This window comes from Aotus nancymaae, unplaced genomic scaffold, assembly GCF_030222135.1.
Source record: "Aotus nancymaae isolate 86718 unplaced genomic scaffold, 86718_ANA_hifiasm-v0.15.2.pri h1tg000040l, whole genome shotgun sequence".
Classification (NCBI taxonomy): domain Eukaryota; kingdom Metazoa; phylum Chordata; class Mammalia; order Primates; family Aotidae; genus Aotus; species Aotus nancymaae.
In genome coordinates this window covers 21,956,594-21,975,630 of record NW_026988454.1, presented here as the reverse complement: position 1 = coordinate 21,975,630, position 19,037 = coordinate 21,956,594, and the positions used below count along the sequence as shown (strand labels likewise).

The following is a 19,037-nucleotide window of genomic DNA, read 5'->3' as shown; positions in this document are numbered from 1 at the left end:
ATCCATGTAAGAACATAGTTCTCTCTCAAATATCCCAGTACACTAGTCACTGCCTAAACTTAAGTACCTGTTTTCTCATCCATAAAAACTGAAATTTGAAAGGTTTCATCTCTTGACCTCACTTTAATCTTTTAAATAAAAGGAAATAATTATGTAAAAGATGACTTCAAAAGCAAACCATCTTTCCTCTTCCCTTATTTAGAAAGGACTTCATTACAGTTGATCTTTCCTGAATTCAAACTTTGCTTTTTTGGAAATCAGATAAATCCTGTCAAACCCTATTATTAAATTATCTTAAACACCATGAAACAAGTCACTGATGAGTTGACAAAGGTATAACTAATATCCTCTGCTTCCTAGGCCTTATGAGCACCTTAAGTAAGACTACTTACAATAACATTTAGATAACCAAACACCTACTAGAAAAATTCTTTCCATCAAGTCTTTGTTCAGAGAATTAGGGCCACTTGCTTCCTTTCTACTGCACTTCTAAACAATCAACTCTATAAACTCCAATCACATCACTTTCAATGTGGCATGTCATGCATGAAACAAACACATTTTAAAATATTTGAATACTTTTTCCTTGGGAAAATTTAAAATAAACAAACTCCATGTCTGTTTAGATTGGGATGCAAAACATGAAGAAACCTGTTTTGCTTCCAAACACCTAAAACTAGTCAAATCTCCACAGGTAAAACCATTATCAATATAATAATATAAACTACCATGTCTTCAAAGGATATGGAAGTTTTGCTGAAAATCTTACTATCTTCAAGATTACTAAGATCCCAACATCCAATGTTAAAGGACAGATATTAATAGCACAACACTGATGAGATAGGCAGCACAGGATTAAAGATCAAAAAAGATTCTATACTACTGATAAACAAGAGATCTAATCTTTAATTAAACATCTTACTGAATGGGTTGAAAAAATCCCTAAAAACATTTTTGTAGGATTTAATCCAATATTTTTCTACTTCTACTCTTCGATTATCCTAAAATTTGAATATGTTCATAACTCTGCAACCACTAAACAAGAGAATGAGATGACTAGGCTAAACGTTACTGCTAATGAACTAAAATTTGCACTGCAATTTACCTTGAACAGAAGAAACACTGGTAAAATACTGGTAAATTTTTAAATACTAGTGAATACTAATTTAAAGAATACAAGTCCAACAACTACAGTACCCAATGTATTTTGCCATATGGCTATAAAATTGAGACAACATATATAGTTTAACCATTAATATATTACCATTATTCTCAATTTTGGATTGCACATAGATTACACACACACACACACGTACATACATATATCCACTCCAGTAATATACCAGAGGATAGCTGGCATGACCTAGGCTTCCCGCTAAGTTTTAATACTTTACTGTGCATTAGAATCACCTGGAGATCTTGTTAAAAGCGAATGCTGAGTCCCACCCCAGAGCTTCTGATTCGCTAAGTCTGGAGAGAAGCCTAATAATCTGCATTTCTAACAAATTCCCAGGTGTTGCTGTTCCTGCTGGTTCAAGGACAACTTTAGGAACCACTGCTGTAAGTGATCTGTGAGTCTCAAAATCTAGTGAAAAAGAGTGAGAGAGGGAGAAGAAAGGAAAGGGAGAGGGAAAGAGACAGAGGGAGAAAGATTAAGCTAACAGGCAGTATTGGGGAAGGAGGCAGAGGATAAAAGTGAATTCAAGTATTTCCCTCCATCCCGATGTTTGCCTTTTACCTTGCTGTTTAGCAAAGACTAAGGAATCAACAAGGACTTCTCAAGTTACAATCTATTAGGGCAACATACAAACATTTTCATGCTTAAGAGGCTTAACAGATGGTTTCCATTACAATTTTTAGAGAGATAACCATGCTAGAAACTCTTCCACCCTTCAGTGCACCTAGGTGGTATTACTTTTGACACACTGAAGGATCAGAGAAAGCTAACGAATGAGTTTCTCATCTTTTTAAAAAATTAAGGTTCACTAGTAAAACATGGGTGAGCAATGATGATAATCAACAACTACCACAACATGCAGAAAATCCACATTACAGAAACAATATGATTGTGTTGGAATTTGTCAAACAAGTATTATTTTATTTAAACAAAAGTTTTTAAGTTATTGAGCCATGTAAAGGGAAAATATTAATTTTATTAGACCTTGAACAAATGTTTCACAAAGAAAACATTTTAACAAAATGGTATGGTGGCATAACAACAACAAAAAAAGAGAACAGCAAAATGTGTAAAAGAAATATAAGGTGGAAAAATTGTTAAATATCTCATAATCCAGTGTGGAAATAAGAAGTCTAAATTTAAAAACAATGAATTTTAAAAAGCGTAACTACAAAACAGAAAATGCTTGTGCTATCCTAACCACGCATTCTTCAGCAAAACTTTAAAAGGCAGAGTTATATTTTATAGTATTTAATATCTTTTTTCTGTTTTTTTTCCCCACAGAAATAGAGACTATTCAATCTCACAGTTGTAAAAGAAATTGTAAGCACTGAGAAATAAGTATTCTACTATTTAAAATGACAGGTGAGGCAAGACAATTGATTAGTCTTTAATGCTGTATTTTTCAACTGTACTAAGGACTTGATCCAACCAAAAAAAATCTTAAGCTTCAGAACTCTGTAATGCCCAAGGAACGCCTCTGCCTGATTGCCATATATGGGTATCAAGAAGCTAGTAATCATAGAGCACTCTCAGGGACAAATGTAGGAGGAGAGGACACAACAGTTTTCATAATTTTAACAAGTAATCTGTCACCATTTCAGACTACCAAATGCTAGAATTAAGACAAATTATTTAAGTATATATCCCCACCTTTGCAATTTATTTCTAAATACTGATATATTCATTTTTTTAAACAGACCACATCAAGTTAATAATGGTATAAATCAATTTGAAAACTATAATAAACTATTTCGAAAATAGGAGTATTTTTCCACTATACCTTGATTATTATGCAAATATGCAATTCTTACTCTCTTGGTGGTGAAGCCTATGGAAAATTAACTTGGAAATGTTTCAAAGAGATTGTCAACCAAGACAGGTTTCTACATGATTGTCATTTTACAAAGATTAACAAATTTCATGTTTCTAAGGTCTTAAAACAACATAGTTGTAATGTTTATAAACATAAAAGGCAAAAATTTAAGTTAAGCCCTTGGCATTCTGAACATTTAAATTTTATACAATATGCCCAATTCAAACTTAAAATGAGGTATATTCTCTTTCAAAACATTAAATACCTAGCAAATATGTAATATCATGAACAGTTTCAGATTAAAGTAAATGCACAGGTTTGCTTTTTGTTTGCTTGTTTTTGCTTTGACCTGTCATGTAACACACTGCGGTGAGTCTTTGGATATGGCATCTAACAAAAAAGAAAGCTGCACGTGGTCACTCTCTGTGTTGAGATCTAAGTACATGAGATGAAAATATCTTCGTGGATTATTTTCAAAACATGATAAACTGCATTACCAAACTTTAGTTATGATTTTACATGTAAGTACATATGAGAGATCATTTGTGCATTAACAGCTGTATAAGGGAAGCACTAAAAACAAAAACATTATAATGATCTTATGGCAGTGCTTAAGAAATTGAGAATGTTTTTATATGAAAAACTTGTGCTGTAAAAAATCTGAATCAAAGTTTTGCTTTCTGACTGCATGGGTTGCAACCCACAGAAAACAAGGAATAAATTGGTCAGGATTTTGTTAGTTTAAGATGCAAAAACTTAAGAACCAAAATATGCACACCATTGAAAATACTAATTCTTAAAATTATGTAGCTAAAAATTAAATCACCCTGTCCAGCAAGTTCCAAAATTTCACACATTTCAAACATTAAGGCAACTTTTTCCAACTAAACAGTATTTTATAAAAATAGATGTTACTTCAAAACATTATATACATAGTGACAATAAATTTAGCTAGTTGTAATATTTAATACATTAATAAGGTTTCACATATTACAAAGAAATTATACTAGATGCTTGCATGTATGTGCAAGTAAAATTACAACCCTTAAAGTACAGGTTTTAAAACTGAGCGTAGTGAACGTCCTTCTTTAGTGAGTTCTCGTGTCACACACATACATGGCAATGGGATTGCTTCCTCCCGTTTCTCGACAACATTATAACTGCATTTCTTCAAGTGGTCAGCCATGCTTAGGATGTCAGCAAATTTCCATTCATTAACAGAACAAAATGCAGTACTAAATCGCCATACCTACAAGAAAATTCTACTTTAGATTTAAACAAGTCAATTTTTAGAGAATTAAAAAACACTTTTTGCTCCTACTGCATACATTTCTACTGTTATAGAAGCATCCAATATAAAATTTCAAATAGCTATAAAATAAAAATTGGTAAATCCTTTTGAATGCAAATATGTCTGTCAAAAAATTACAAGGTAAATCACTTCTATGACATTATGACTTCAATAAACTTAAAAACTGTAACAAACCAAAACTCAGTATTAAAAATCACACCAATCTGGCTTGCTAAATGATTTTTATAAAATCAAAACTGCACAAATTCAGAGTCATTTCCTAAAGTATTATATACTGCACACTATTCTTTCATACTCTCCAACTGGCTATCTAGAACTCTGGAGACATTGACAATGCAAGTGTTATTTTTTTTTCTCCAGGTTTTTCATTCCCATTCCTATTTACACCATATGTACTAAAAATACCCTAGAATATTGTGTGCCAAGGTAAGCTTATTTTTCTACTGTTCACAAGTACTAAACGTACATAGTAATATTCAAGAACATAGGTACTTCAATTTATTCAAAATGGTTCTGAAAATTTATATAAAAATAATATTTGTAAAATGGATCCTATTTTAGTCCATATCATTGTAAAACATGTTTCTAGGCAAAATACTCACCTGCCATCCCTATTCATGTCTGTAGGTAAAAATACAGGCTACTTCCCCTTTTGTCCACTCAACAGCTCCAGGCCACGAAACACCGTCAAAACATTATGAGATTTTTTTGTGATTTTTTTTTTTAAGCTCATCAGCTATCATTTTATGTGTGGCCCAGGACAATTCTTCTACCATTGTGGCCCAGAGAAGCCAGCAGATTGGACATCCCTGCTTTAGAAAGTGGCAGATTTGAGAAAAACCCTCAGCATTTATTACTTCTCAGGAAAGCATGGTAATGTCTTCTTGGGGTGGCTAGATGTCTTTGAATTTTGCGGAAACACAATTATTTTTCAACTAGCTACAGAAAATCTCCATTGTTCAGCACAGGTAGTCCCTATACTCCTTAGGGTTATGATCAATTACCCTTTATGGAGTAATTTCCCAGGAGTCAGTGAAGGTCTAGTGATAGCATAGATGTCACTAGCCTCCCTTACCATTCCCCATGTTTATAAAGCTACAAAAGGAATTAGGAGTTTTCTTTTAGCTTTGGCAGATGAAATAGCTGAAAGATTCAATGGTGACAGGCAGCCTCTCTACTTCCATACAACTGAGAGTCTGGTGAAACAAACTCAGGAAAAGCAGGCAAAAGAAAACGTATGACTCCCACCTACTTATGACAAGGTTTCTTAGTAATGGATCCATCTTTCATTCAAGTATGCATCAAGTATTTACTTAGTGCCTATGACATAGTAGGTGCTATGCAAGGCAGTATTTTGGTTTCCCAAGAATCCCACTTCTCAAGGAATTTGCAGTCTGGAGACTGAAACTGACAATTCATCAATCAATTTCAAAACAGCAGTGAGTGCTTTAGCAGAGGTATATAATGGAGCACCACAGGAACACAGAGTAGTGCAACTCTCAGAAGGCTTCAGGGTGGGGGTCCCAAGAAGCTGTCATCATAAAGCCTGAGAGTAAGCAGGACATAGCAAGAAGATGAAGATCACAAGATCAAGAAACCGGTTTCCTAAGTCAATTAGCTGGCCAGATTACTTAACCTCTGTTTCTTTGTCTGTAAAATGGGGACTGTGGATTATATAAGTTAATATAAGTAAAATACTAATGCACACTGAGTAGCACATTCCAGGTGTTCAAGTGTGAGAATTAGGGACAGCATATGTGAAGGACTTAATGTAAGAAAAAACATCTAGGAACTGTAAGTAAATCAATGTGGTTACAGTATAAAATGACAGGAGGAAAGTGAAAAGATAAAGATGAGATTATGAAAAGTCATAATATGTTTTATTAAGGAGCTGGGCTCTTTCCAAGGGTGATGAACAAATATTAAAGAAGTTTTTAAGCACTGCGGTGACAGTGTGAGAATTATATTTAAGAAAATACATATCATATTAGCTCTTGTGTAGAGAATATATTGGAGAGGGGCCCAACTGGAAGTAGGAATCCAGTTAGGAGGAAGCTGCTGTTGTAGTCCAGGAGACAACTAAAGTTGGGACTGAACTTGAGAAGTGGCAGTGAAAACAAAGAAGCAAACCTGAGAGGTATGAAAAAAAGAAAAAGAAACAGGACTTCGTGATTATCTGAAAAAAAATAAAGGAGGAGAAAAAGCAGTCAACTTAACTTCTAAATTCCTGGTTTAGAAAACTTGGTGATGATGGTGCCACTTTCTCATACTAAGAGGGGGAAGAGTGGAGTAGGCTGGATTTGTTGAGTTTGAGGAAGCTGTAGGGTAATCAAGTGGAAATCTAGTAAATGCTTGTATATATTGGCTGGGAGTTCAGTGAAGCAAATGGCCAGGATACAGATGTGTGAGTAATCTGTACATATGATGGTGAGTTACCTTGGAAGAATAGGTGAGATTTTCTGCAGGAATGATTATAGAATCCCCACCCCCCAAAAAATTTCACTCCATATGTCAATAATAGTAGGCAAAGATAAAAAGAGGCCATACTAAGATTGTTGCATCCCAAAGGGAAGAAAAGATATCAAATCATATGAAAAGCAAAAATACACACAAACACAAGCAGTAGAAACTTTTTGCCATCAGAAATTTCCTTTTGGAAAAAAAATCATAAAACAATTTGTGTGATCATTTATTGGTCAAAGCCTCAGGAAAATCAAGTAGATGTAGAATTCTGAAAAATTAGTGTAATGGATGAAAGAAAACCTAAAGGTGCTATGAATAAAGTAACCAGAGTTCGAATGCTGTGCAACTAAATGTAAAGTTTATCACAATTGTTTCCACTTTATAAAATGTAGTTTCAAATAAGTGTTCTAAAATTAAAAAAAAAAAAAAAACCTTCAATCAAAGATATCTGTAATACCTTCCAGTTCCTACTGAGCAGTGTCAAATAGAAGCTGAGCAAAAGTAGGCTATCACAGAAGGAAAATGGTGTAGCTTGGATTTGCTTAGGTCTGCCTAAACCTCTAGCTCAAGTTTCCCATGCAGTATACATCACTCCTTTGGACTCTACTAAGCCCAGAGTCCCTACCCACAATATCAAATTCTACTGCCCTCCTCTTTTCTCAGACTGGCCTAACATATTTCCTCATTTATCCATTTATGTTTCTTATTCTCCATATAATTCTCTGCTCACTTTAATTTATGATCATAGTAGTAGTTATAACTTTTCTCATCTCTTGCTATTTAGATTATACCTGAACCAACCAAATCCTAGGAACAAAATTGCCAGAGAATGGAGAGACTATTACAAGAGGGGAGAAAACCCTCTCCTTGCTTCCACTATTATCTTATGGCAAAAATGTTTCAGATGGAGTCCGAATTAGAAGATGATAACATGGACCCAAACAAAGAGTTGCTATAGAAACATCGAGAAACATAAGTGGTCTCTGCCATATTAGATTATAAACTAGTTCTAGGAAATCAGTAGTAAAGCTATAATTATGGAAAACAATTCTAACTATCCTAGTTCATGATTAATTACCATTAAAACAAAGTCTGTCATCATATTGATTTAGTAAGTTTTAGGGAATGGTGAATTTCTCAACAAGGTATTAATTGTATTAATTCAGCAACATTATTAAAGGCCTCTTTATGTCAAATAAGAGGTTGATAAAGATTAAACTAACCTTTTCTTTTATCTGCCATGATGAATTTCCTTCTGGATACTTCCTTTTCCCCCACTGCAGTATGACCATGCCACGAGACTGAAGCAGGCTGCCACACACATCCCTCATTAACTTGGATACACATGAGAGCTGGCATAAACTGAAGCCATCAAGAAAGCCTGCAATATGCTGCAGGACCTCAAAAGGAAGACTACTTAGATGATCACTATGTAATCCCAATACACAGTTTCTAGCAGGCTCTACTAATACTGTAGATACACATGGCTGAACGCCAAATGACCTCAAATGGCGGTCATGGATAATCTTCGCTCCTTGTATTGATGGACAAAATCTACGCTGAGAATAGGTACAACCATAATATGCTAGAGGGCACCTCTGTTCCATCCAGCCATTGAGTCCAGCATGAATGTCACCATGCACATTCTTAAAATGGGAAGAAAATTCTTTCCTTCTAAATAACTGTCCACACACAAAGGTAAACATTGAACGCTGCTTGGGTTGGTATCTAGCGACACATTCCAATACTAAATCCAGCCCAAGTGTCTGAAATGGACTTGGATTTGAAAGCTGTGGATTGGCATGATCACAAGCTGAAGCTGAAGCTATTTCCCCAACCATTGTATTTGTAGCTAATATTGCAGATGGAAGTGAAAAAGTCTGAGTCCCAAAGTCAATGTGATAAACATCAACCATGCGGCTATCAGATATACCCCTCCCTCCTGGAGAATCTCCTAGACAAAATAGCAATGCTGCTGTGATCAGATCTATTCCTTGGAGGCCCATGGGATCTTCTGCAACTTCCAAATCTGATGTATCTACTGCTTTATCTTCCTTTGGTTTAGACCAACATGAATTAGAAAGAAAATTGAATGAAGGAGCAGAACTGAAAGATAAGACATCCATATTCTTCAAGTCCCCTAAGTCTACTTTTTTCCAACACAATTCACCTTCATCCTCATCATCGGGTATAAGGATATGCTGAACTGTGCCATTAAGCAAAGCATTGGATGGTATTACTTCCCTAAGTTGTGCTGCTACCACAAGTGAGCTGGAAGGTTTTGAAGTGCCATCTGATGCCACACAGGCTCCATTTGTTAAGTTACTTTGTTTTGAATCACCATGTAAATTATGATTCTGGTCTATGACCTGTGCACATATATTTTTCAAAGGAAAGCCATTACAAAGAGCAGAAGTGTCACAAGAACTTGTATTCAGGTCACATAATAAATCACTTGAACCATTTTGTTCAGACCGGGCATTCTGACTTGTGTCATTGTGGTCAATTCCACCTACTGCTCCTATCTCCTCCTCATAAAGATGATCTTGGTCTTTCAAGTTTTGATCCTGTAAGCTTTCTCTTGCATTCTGCTCTTCATCCATTTCATTTGGGGAAGCACAGACACTTGTATTTAAAATGCCAATGTCTCTTGTAGCGGTATTCAGGATATCCAAAGCAGCAGCCAAACTTCTGGTTGTTTCTACAGTAGCTTGATAAAGTGCACCATAAGATTCTTCATCAACAGACACCAAACCATTAGTATGTGGTATTTCTGGGACAGTTGATTTAACTGAGATTTGTTCTCTAGGTTTGGAAACTTTATCAGTTGCTTTTGACATCATGGTGGCTACTTTGAGAGATTCTAAGAGCATTCTTTGGTCTTGAAGAGCCAAGGCCATATCTAACTGTGCCACTTCATCAACATCTCTGCTTAGATTTTCATATGATTTTCGGTCTGCATAACTAACTGGCCATCGGTTCCATTCCATAGTACAGCACACCACACTTGCAGGACACATTTCTAGATGTTCAGCAACTTTATTTCGGGCCATGGTAAATGGACATCCAAAGTCACTATTTAAGCAAGGCACTCGTTCAAATGGACATAAAAGTCGATGCTCATCGGCTTTACAAGAGTGGAAAACGGCGCCACAAACCAATGGACAACCAATCAAATCACAGGAAATCCCAGGCTCTGGTCTGGTCATACACCGTCTACTGACACAATTCACACAATGTGAATGCTGCAGCTCCTCCTCCATAATGGCCAGTCCAGCTCTGGTCAATGAAATGGAAAAAGATAAGGAGTTAGCCAAAAAATGGTTGATTTTTCAAAATTATTTAATAATTAAATCCCTAATGTATCTAATATCTTGGTTTATTTTAGGATGATGTATATAAAATAAACATACTTAACCAGTTAATTTTACATATAATCAATGTCTTGAAAGGATGTAAGCATTTATATCAAGTTACAATTCAATACTGTAGAATGTCATAAAGGCTAATATTTTTCTAACAATATGCCTAAAAGGGCAAAAGTTTCAAATTATACTACTTAAATTCTAATACTGTGTATTATATAATGTTAATAACAAAATGTGTATTTTAACGTTTAGATTTCAGAGTGTTTTTCACTTTTACCTTTCTAATTTCAACTCAACTAATTTTGATGTATACCACATTTCAGAGATCTTACATTACTAAAAGAGAACAATCTGAATTTTATGAATATACTTAATCAAAACTTTTAGAAGTTTTCTTTTTATTCCTTCTAAATGAATTCATTTAAGATTTCATCTATTGATCCCTCCTCCTATATATGCCTTAATAAATTCTGCAACAAATCAAGTCTTAATTAGAACATACAAAAAATTCATCCAGAAAATAAAAGTTCTAGCTCAAGCTCTGTGGTATGGGAACATCACTTACTTTTGAGGTTCACATTCATTCATTAAACACCTATTTATTATTTAACTATTATGTACCAGGCACTGTGTTTGGTGCAGCAATTAAAGAGTTCACATTTTTACAACTGGAAGTCACTGAGAATTTTAAGTAGAGAAATAGTTCTTTAAAATAACATGAACAGATTACAGATGTCTAATGGTCTTTCTTGCTTTAAAATTTGCATTGTAACTTTTACAAAGAAAAGTTTTATATCAAAAGTAAAAGTATAAGCATAATATATTGACTTAATTATAATTATTGAGCTCATTCAATGTATTTTTAGTATAATCAACTTCTTTATTGGAGTGTTTCCTATTAGCAATAAAATCTTTAAAAGATTATTTAATCTTTAAAAACTGAAATAATAGGCACGGTGGCTCAAACTTGTAATCCCAGCACTTTGAGAGGCCAAGATAGGAGAATCATTTGAGGCCAGGAGTTCAAAATCAACCTGGACAACATAGTGAGACCCTGTCTCTACAAAACAAAAATAAAAAATTAGGCATGGTGACATCTGCCTGTAGTCCCAGCTACTTCGGAGGCTAAGGCAGGAGGCTCAATTGAGCCCAGGAGACTGAGGCTGCAGTAAGCCATGATTGTGTGTCTGCATTCCAGCCTGGGTGACAGAGTAAGACTCAATCTCAAAAAATAATAATTGAAATAATAACATAATGCCCCCCACTGTTTGCCACCATTTTTTTTTCTTATCCAGTCAAGCTTTCTGAAGAAAAACTAAAAACCACCAAAAATCTTCTAATCTCCTATATATCCATTAACTCTCTATTCTGGTTCTGTTTTTACTACACCTATTAAAACCGCTCTACTGAGAACCGCAATACTAAATCTGGAGGACATATTTTTTCAGACCCCATCTTCCTTGGCCATTATATCGTGATGATGACCAATCCTTTATTTTTGGACTATTACATCTTCTTACTTTTCATGATGTCACTCCAGTCTTCCTCCTATCCTTAGTCTTCTTATTACTTAGTAATATTACTTAAAGATTGCATTTCTTCAGGGCTCATGTCATTTTTTGCTTATTCTGTACATTCTCCCTAGATGCTCTCATCTTCTCAAAAAGTTTCAATTACCACACCTATGCTGAAAATCCATCTATACATCCTGCCCAGATTCCTCTTCAAAATTCTAGATCTCCACAATGAATTACTTACGATATATTTCTACTTCTATATGGCACCGGCAACTCAGCTCAACTTTTCCAAAATTAAATTACATTATAGTAGGCAGTAATTTTCTGGATAGGAAGGTGATTCTTTATCCTGTTTTCTTTACCTCAGTGCATAAGAGATTGTTAACTCTCTGACATATTTTTCCATAAAATCTATCTTGGCTCCAGGTAGCTAATTATTCACTCATCAATTGCTATTATCTTTTTTTTTTTTTAAAGATGGAGTCTTGCTCTGTCACCCAGGCTAGAGTGCAGTGGCATGATCTCAGCTCACTGCAACCTCCGCCTCCTGAGTTCAAGTGATTCTCTTGCCTCAGTCAGTCTCCTGAGTAGCTGAAATTTCAAGGACGGCTAATTTTTTGTAGTGTTAGTAGAGTGGGGGTTTCACTGTGTTAGCCAGGGGTTGTCTCAATCTCCTGACCTCATGATCCGCCTGCCTTGGCCTCCCAAAATGCTGGGATTACAGGCGTGAGCCACCGCACCTGGCCACTATTATCTTTTTCTCAGTTGAGGCACAAGTTTTCTCAAACTAGAATAACAAAAGTGTACCTAAATCATCATCAGTAGAGCTTTTCTTGATTCAGTAGAAAAGTTCCAAGTTGATATTATGGTGTTCAATAATGTCAAAGAAATGACAATGTACACATTCAACACCAAATTGTATTTTTAAAAATTGTGTTAAAAGTCACAAATTATGAGTTAAATACTTTTAAATGTTTCTCTTCATAAATTTTAGGATAAGTATAGAACTATAGAAATAGACATACTAAAATAGTCATATAGAAGTAAATGATTAACGACAAACATTTGTATATTAAACCAGACATTTAAAGAAAAATTTTATTAAGAATTACAACAAATCTTACTGAGTGATTAGATAGTGAAAACAGCTGTAGCTTTCTTATTTTGCAAGGACCAGACTGAGCTGATGTCACATGATAACGTTTACAAGCTTGACTATTACTAAGGGAGACACCTAAAAATACAAGCAGTTTCAACGAAGTAACCAGTGCTCTCAGAACTTTTAGGGACACTTCATGTTACTGTACACACCATCACATGACACCAACAGGCAAAATACATCTTAAAATCATCACTTAATTCAAAAGCATTTAAAATAGCAACTGCTTGAAATAGGGTCTGAGTTAAAGACAAAAACAGCAATAATTTTCAAAGGTAGAAGGAAAGCAGTCAAGCTGAAAATAGTCTATTTTACACTATCCAATCCCCTTTGAATAAGGTTTAAAAAAAGCATCCATAGCAACAAGTTCATAATATTTATTATTTACTGAAGCAGACTTAGAAAGAAGGAATAAAGAAGAGAGAACAGTAATTATGTACCTATTTTATCCTTCTTTACACATCTTTATAACAACCTGGAGGAAACTGAAGTTCACAAAGAGTAAGTGATTTGCCCAAGGTCATCTACCTAATAAGTGGCAGAACTAGGACTCTATGTTCTAGCTCTACGTCTGATCAACATCCATGGACAATAGCAGGTATGTTTACTTTTAAAAGTTTAAGAAAATAGGGCAGCAGTCTGTAACTGGTGATCCAGTCTTAAGATGTTATGTGAGGAATGGAGATTACACAACTTTGCTTGTAGTTTATCCCAACACTTAATCACTCCTGTGGTCAAGAAAGTCTTTTGGTCCCTTCTAATTATAACAGCATTTTACTCTGCTTTGAATGTATGCTTTAAATTATTTGAAGAATAATTTACACTGATAATGCTCAGTATAAGTGTATGGAACATCATTACATTACTAAATTTAACAATTCTTAAAATAGCCATACTAATGAGAAGTCAAGTTCAATTCCATTTTCCTGATAACTATATTAAGAAAATAGAAAATACAGTAGTCAATACCAAAAGAGTATTCTGGGAATAGAATCCTCAGCTTCAGAATTTAAAACTTTCCTAGATTCATCCTCCTCCTAATCAAGACCACTACTATCAAATTAAACATGTCTTTAAATTTGCAATTGCTTGTAAATCCTGTAAAATGGGTTTAAAAACATCAACTCCTTATTTATTGGTTGAACAGTGACACAGCAGGCACAGTAGAAAACAACTAACATCTCTATTAATTTACACTTGAATTTAAATTACTGGAAAAGTTTCACTGGACCAGAAAATATTCGTAAATCATGAAATGCTTTCAATGCTTTCAATTTTCTCTAACAGAAGTTCTTTGCCAACTTATACTCTGTGGCTGACAAGCAATCCATAAAAATAGTTTTAAGACATGGCATTTTTCCCATATAATGAAATGAGATCTTGTCATTAAAGGCATAAATATATTGCCCTCAGAAAATTATTTATTTTTTCAAATTCATTAAAATACATAAAGAGATAAGTAGATATAAAGAATTGTAAATTAGCATGATTTTAAAATATGCTAAGAGTCATCTAATGTATTCAAAACAGCCTGCTGCCTCAGGGCTGTTCCTAATGCCTGCCTCTACCTCTGACACATAGATACAGACACACACATCCCTTTCCCTCCTCACATGCCCTGCTACCTCAACTCTAAGTCTAGGGATGTTACTTTTCCACATACCCCAAGGACAACGTATGGATCCCATATTGTGTATACTCATTACACACTCCATTTTTTCTTGGTAATACTAGTGAAACTTTAAGTAAATCATCGTTCTGTTTACTATCTATTTCCACTGGAAAACTATAAGCTCCATGAAAGTCAGAATCATCTCTGTCTCATTCATCCTTATGTTCCCTACATTCAAAATTGTGCCTCAGTTAGAGAATTATTTGTGTTACATACACAAAGAATTATAATACAAGAAAATAATGAAATGGATTCCAAAACAAATTATATTCTTCATTTCATGGAAAACTATATATTCCATATAAGAATACAGCCTTACAGATCTGGCATCAATCAAACTGAATCAAAATTACTTCATTGTACTGGCCATAAAAAGTCAATGGTACTCCCAACATTTGTTGAGCACATAAGTAATAATGTTCCAGCACATAAGTAATAATGTCTTACTATGGAGTAAGACAAATCATCTATCAAAAAAGCAAATCAAAGAAAGTTAGTTTCAACCTTCCATTGTTTTAAATCTTAAATAATAATAATAGAAGAATCAGGAGGAAACATTTACCTTGTATTTATCAAATATTTTAATTCCCTAATCAACCCTGAAGACCAATTACCGGGAAAAAAAAGAATATAGAAGCAGTGGGTTTAAAAAGAAAGGCAGGGGTTAAAGTTTGCACAAAGGTACCTGAATAGGGTAGAGAGTGAGAAAAAGAAGTTAAAAATAGGAAGTGCTAACAGCCTACAGCTTAGTATTATAAGTAATATGGTATTAGATGAAATATACTTATAACAGTTACATACTATTCCAGTGTAAGGCTAATATAAAACTATAGACAGATTTGTCCAATTAATTAACCATTATTACAAGTCCACAAATGAAATTTCAAATTTGAAGAATAATTTGTATTGATAATGCTCAGTATAAGTGTATGGAACAACATTACATTACTAAATTTAACAATTTATAAATTTAGCAATAAGTTATAAACTCTTGCAGTGCAAATCTCATTCTTTGTAAAGTCTCAATCTTTGTATAGCACCTCTGCTGACTAATCTGTTTATCAGGTGCACTCAGCTTTATCATAATAAATTCATACCTCAGTTAGGCATCTTATCTTACTGTTTAAAAAGAGGTGGGGTGGGGGTGGTGGTTAGACAAGAAAAAAATACATTATCCTTAAATTCCCAACTCGAAGCACTAGCTTTCAGTTCCAAATGGCTAAATGGATTACGATATATACATTTTTATTAAACTTTCATTCTTTTTATTTATAAAATGGATGACCTAATTACATAGAATTTTTTTTCAAGTTTTATTGTTCCAGAAATAATATAATCAAAACATATATCTTCCATTTCTAAATATGGTCATAGTCATGAGTAGCTTATTCGAAAGTGAAGTCTAACTACTTTCAATGTTATCCACTAAATAAGCAGATGAAATCATCATAAACTTACATGGGAAATTGAAATAATATTAATAAATACTTAATACTTGGACTAGAATCTATTTGAGTTGATACTCAGATAAAAATAATCCACCCAAATGGCAGAACTCAGTTTATTAAAACAGGTTAACATGACATTGGGAAATGGGCCTCCAAGAAGTCTCAGCTTTGTGACCTTGAGGCAATTACTCTACTCTGCAAACAATCTAGAACTTTACAAAGACTGTTTACAATTATGAGCGTGTCCAATAGGATACAAACGTCTCAGAAACCAGAGATACTTCAATTTGCACAACAGCCACATTAAATACACAAAAATGTTGAGTAATTATTTTTATGAGGTAATTTATTAAATGCAATCATATGAGGAACTACCTAGTAATAACATTACCCATGCTTTAAAAAAAGTTTTTTGGTTCATGAAGGATTGTCACAGACTGGGTTTTAACCGAGGTACACCTGTCTGTATGTAACATCTAGCTACTTAAAATACAGAAGCAACTTGTCTAAGGCCAATCTCATGTATTTCATCACACTGAATTTGAATTTATATTTCACACAGCATTTGAATTGTTTAATGTAAACAAATTTTATAAATACAATGATATTCCATAGTATGTACTAACTCCTTTTATCAAATAAGCAGTCTTAGCAACTCAATTAAAAAATTTATCCAAAATCATACAGAATAGCAAAGGGCTTATCCATTAAAATAGTCTCATCTTAGAAACATGTTATATCAAACAGTAAACATTAACCAATGCCTATTTTGGTGACCTTAAAGTACCTCTCTATACACGTTATCATTACTTACATAATATTGCTTTTTAATGGTATATTAAAGACACTTTTTAGAAGAAGTCTCCCAATGTTAGACGGGGAGAAATACTGGATTGAAATTAAATACCTAGTACACTTGGAATATATTAAAGTTTGCCTATATTGGAAACTTCAGTTCTCTTACAGCATTCATGAAACTTCACCATTTTCAGAATTAAATAACAAAAAAGTTATGTCACGGCATTAAAGTACTAGGTAAAAACAAACTAGCAAATAAAAAAGTTAGCAAAACACAATGTTATCCCCAATTACACTTCTGTGATGAGAAACAGTGACTAAGCATGAAGAAGAGTGATTCAGCGGAAACCGCATATTGAAATCCAACCCTCTGAAAAATCCTAAAGGTTTATTTTATGCTACTCTTTTCCTTTTGCCATGTCAACAATTTGACTGCTTCAGAAAACCTTAGTATGAGCAAATGCAAGACCTGTTAATATAATTTACATAGGTCTCTAAAGAACAAACAGTATTGAAATTTAGCAAATAGAAATTAAAATTTACAGTTTGGGATTTTTTATTAAAAGAGTTTTAAATTAACCTACACCGATATCAGAATGCCCATAAATAACTCCATTTTGGATGAGAGTCAACGAAGTAATCATGGAATAAAAGGTCAATTCGTTCCCAAGCAACTTTTATCTGGGACTTACGACAAGGCTCAAAAAGAAAAACAAGAGAAAGGTAGAGGGAAGTGGAGTACGTCAGAACCATGGTAAACACACTCCCAAATACACCCGTTAAAAACATACTGGCAGATTACTCTGAATTCAGCACGCGCTCTATAAACCCCTTCCAAGCAAAGTACTTCCAAGGCGCAGGACACAACACAACCTCAGGTCTGCAAAATAAGGAAGTTTCCCTTTAATAGGGACCGAGGCTAAGGCTAAGATCCTCTCACTTCCATGAATGGAAAAGTTACCAACTTTGCTCATCCCGTGTAGACTGTGGACGATGCTTCCCCAGTCTCTTTAACCCTTTTGTCCCCAAAGAACCCAAGTTTTTTTTAAGCTAGACGGAACGAGAAGCTTAAGGTTTCCTAAGTTTAACACCTTCGGCCCTTTACACAGACACACAAACTGGGGGGACACGGAGGTCGGTGCCCTCGGGGCTTGTGTCGCCATTTGCTGACCTCACGGCTGGCCCGGCAGGCGGCCGCACGCGGATAGCAGCGCCGCGGACGCCCAGTCAGCGCGCCCGGACTGCCGACCCGGGACGCAAACTGACGGGGGTCTGCCGCCTTTCCTCCGCTCCAGGCCGGGCCCGCCGACCCCACGGCCGCCAGCGCCGGCGCCTCGGTCCCGGCCGCGGGCCTCACACTGCCCGGCCACCGCCTCCGTTCCCGCCGCAGCGCGGACGCCGCCTGCCTCCCCTGCGGGCCTCCTGACACTCACCGGCCGGCGCGGCCGAACCGCGGCCGAGGCCCTAGCTGCCCTGGCCGCCGTGCCCAGCTGGCTCCGCTCTCTCCGGACGACGCTCCGTGCCCCACACAGCCGTCCGAACTGCCTCCTCCGCCCCTATCCCCGAGCCGGGCCGCCGCCTTTTCTCCTCGCCTCCCGGCCTACTCCAGAGGCAGCCACCCTCCACGCGTGCCCCGCCCCGCTGCGCCCCGCCCACCCGGCCCGGCTTCGGCCGACAGCTGGGCGGAGACGCGCACGCAGGCGCGGCGGGGACGCGCTCGTTGCCCTCTGACCCCGCAGCGACGTGGCGGAGGGTAGGGTCTGGACGGAGCCTCCGCAGTGGCTAGTCCTGCCGTTGGATTCCCGCGGCGCCCGGTGAGGCTCCGCCCCGGCGGTGCTACGAACCCTGTTCGATTTTAGAATCCTGCATTCCTACAGGGAATCCTAGACCCCTCATTTTACAGTTGAGATAACGGGCCCAAATAACATGACTTGTTCTCGCCGCTAGTCGAAGGAGAAGCAGCCTCTATTTCTTGACTCCGGGGTACTGCTTTCGCCTTAGCTCGTTTGTGGAGGAAATGGGTCAGCCCTCGCTGGACCCTCGGTGATTGCCGCCACAGGCCTTCCCGCCGGCTAACTCAGCGTGCCCCAGTCCCGTGACTTAATGCCAAGACGGTGCTGTGGCCCGTTATCCCCTGTCGGGTTTTAGCTCCCCCGGGAAGGAGCTCAGCCCTGGATCCCGGCGGGCAACGGAGCCTCTCTGGAGCTCGGACGGGGCAGCCCATCAGGGTCTGCTTCTGTGAGGGGCTGAGGCGTCATTACGCGAAGGTAATTAGCTGGGGAGGGGGCCTGAAGCCGCTTTTGCGGT

General features: G+C 36.5%; 1 protein-coding gene across 1 annotated transcript; it reads right to left on the bottom strand.

The window, feature by feature from the left end:
* Window positions 1–2,063: 2,063 nt before the first annotated feature.
* On the bottom strand, window positions 2,064–18,203 carry FBXO30 (F-box protein 30). The gene is made up of 3 exons (XM_012452836.2): window positions 18,164–18,203; window positions 7,992–10,047; window positions 2,064–4,242 (listed from the first exon to the last, which is right to left on the bottom strand). The coding sequence occupies exons 2-3, from the start codon at window positions 10,029–10,031 to the stop codon at window positions 4,039–4,041; spliced, it is 2,244 nt and encodes a 747-aa protein (XP_012308259.1). The 5' UTR covers window positions 10,032–10,047; window positions 18,164–18,203; the 3' UTR covers window positions 2,064–4,038.
* Window positions 18,204–19,037: the final 834 nt, after the last annotated feature.

Coding starts and splice junctions, on each gene's coding strand:
- FBXO30 (XM_012452836.2), bottom strand. CDS start 10,031: ATGGAGGAGGAGCTGCAGCATTCACATTGTGTGAATTGTGTCAGTAGA. Junction 4,243..7,991: donor CATGGCAGATAAAAGAAAAG/GTTAGTTTAATC, acceptor ATTTTCTTGTAG/GTATGGCGATTTAGTACTGC.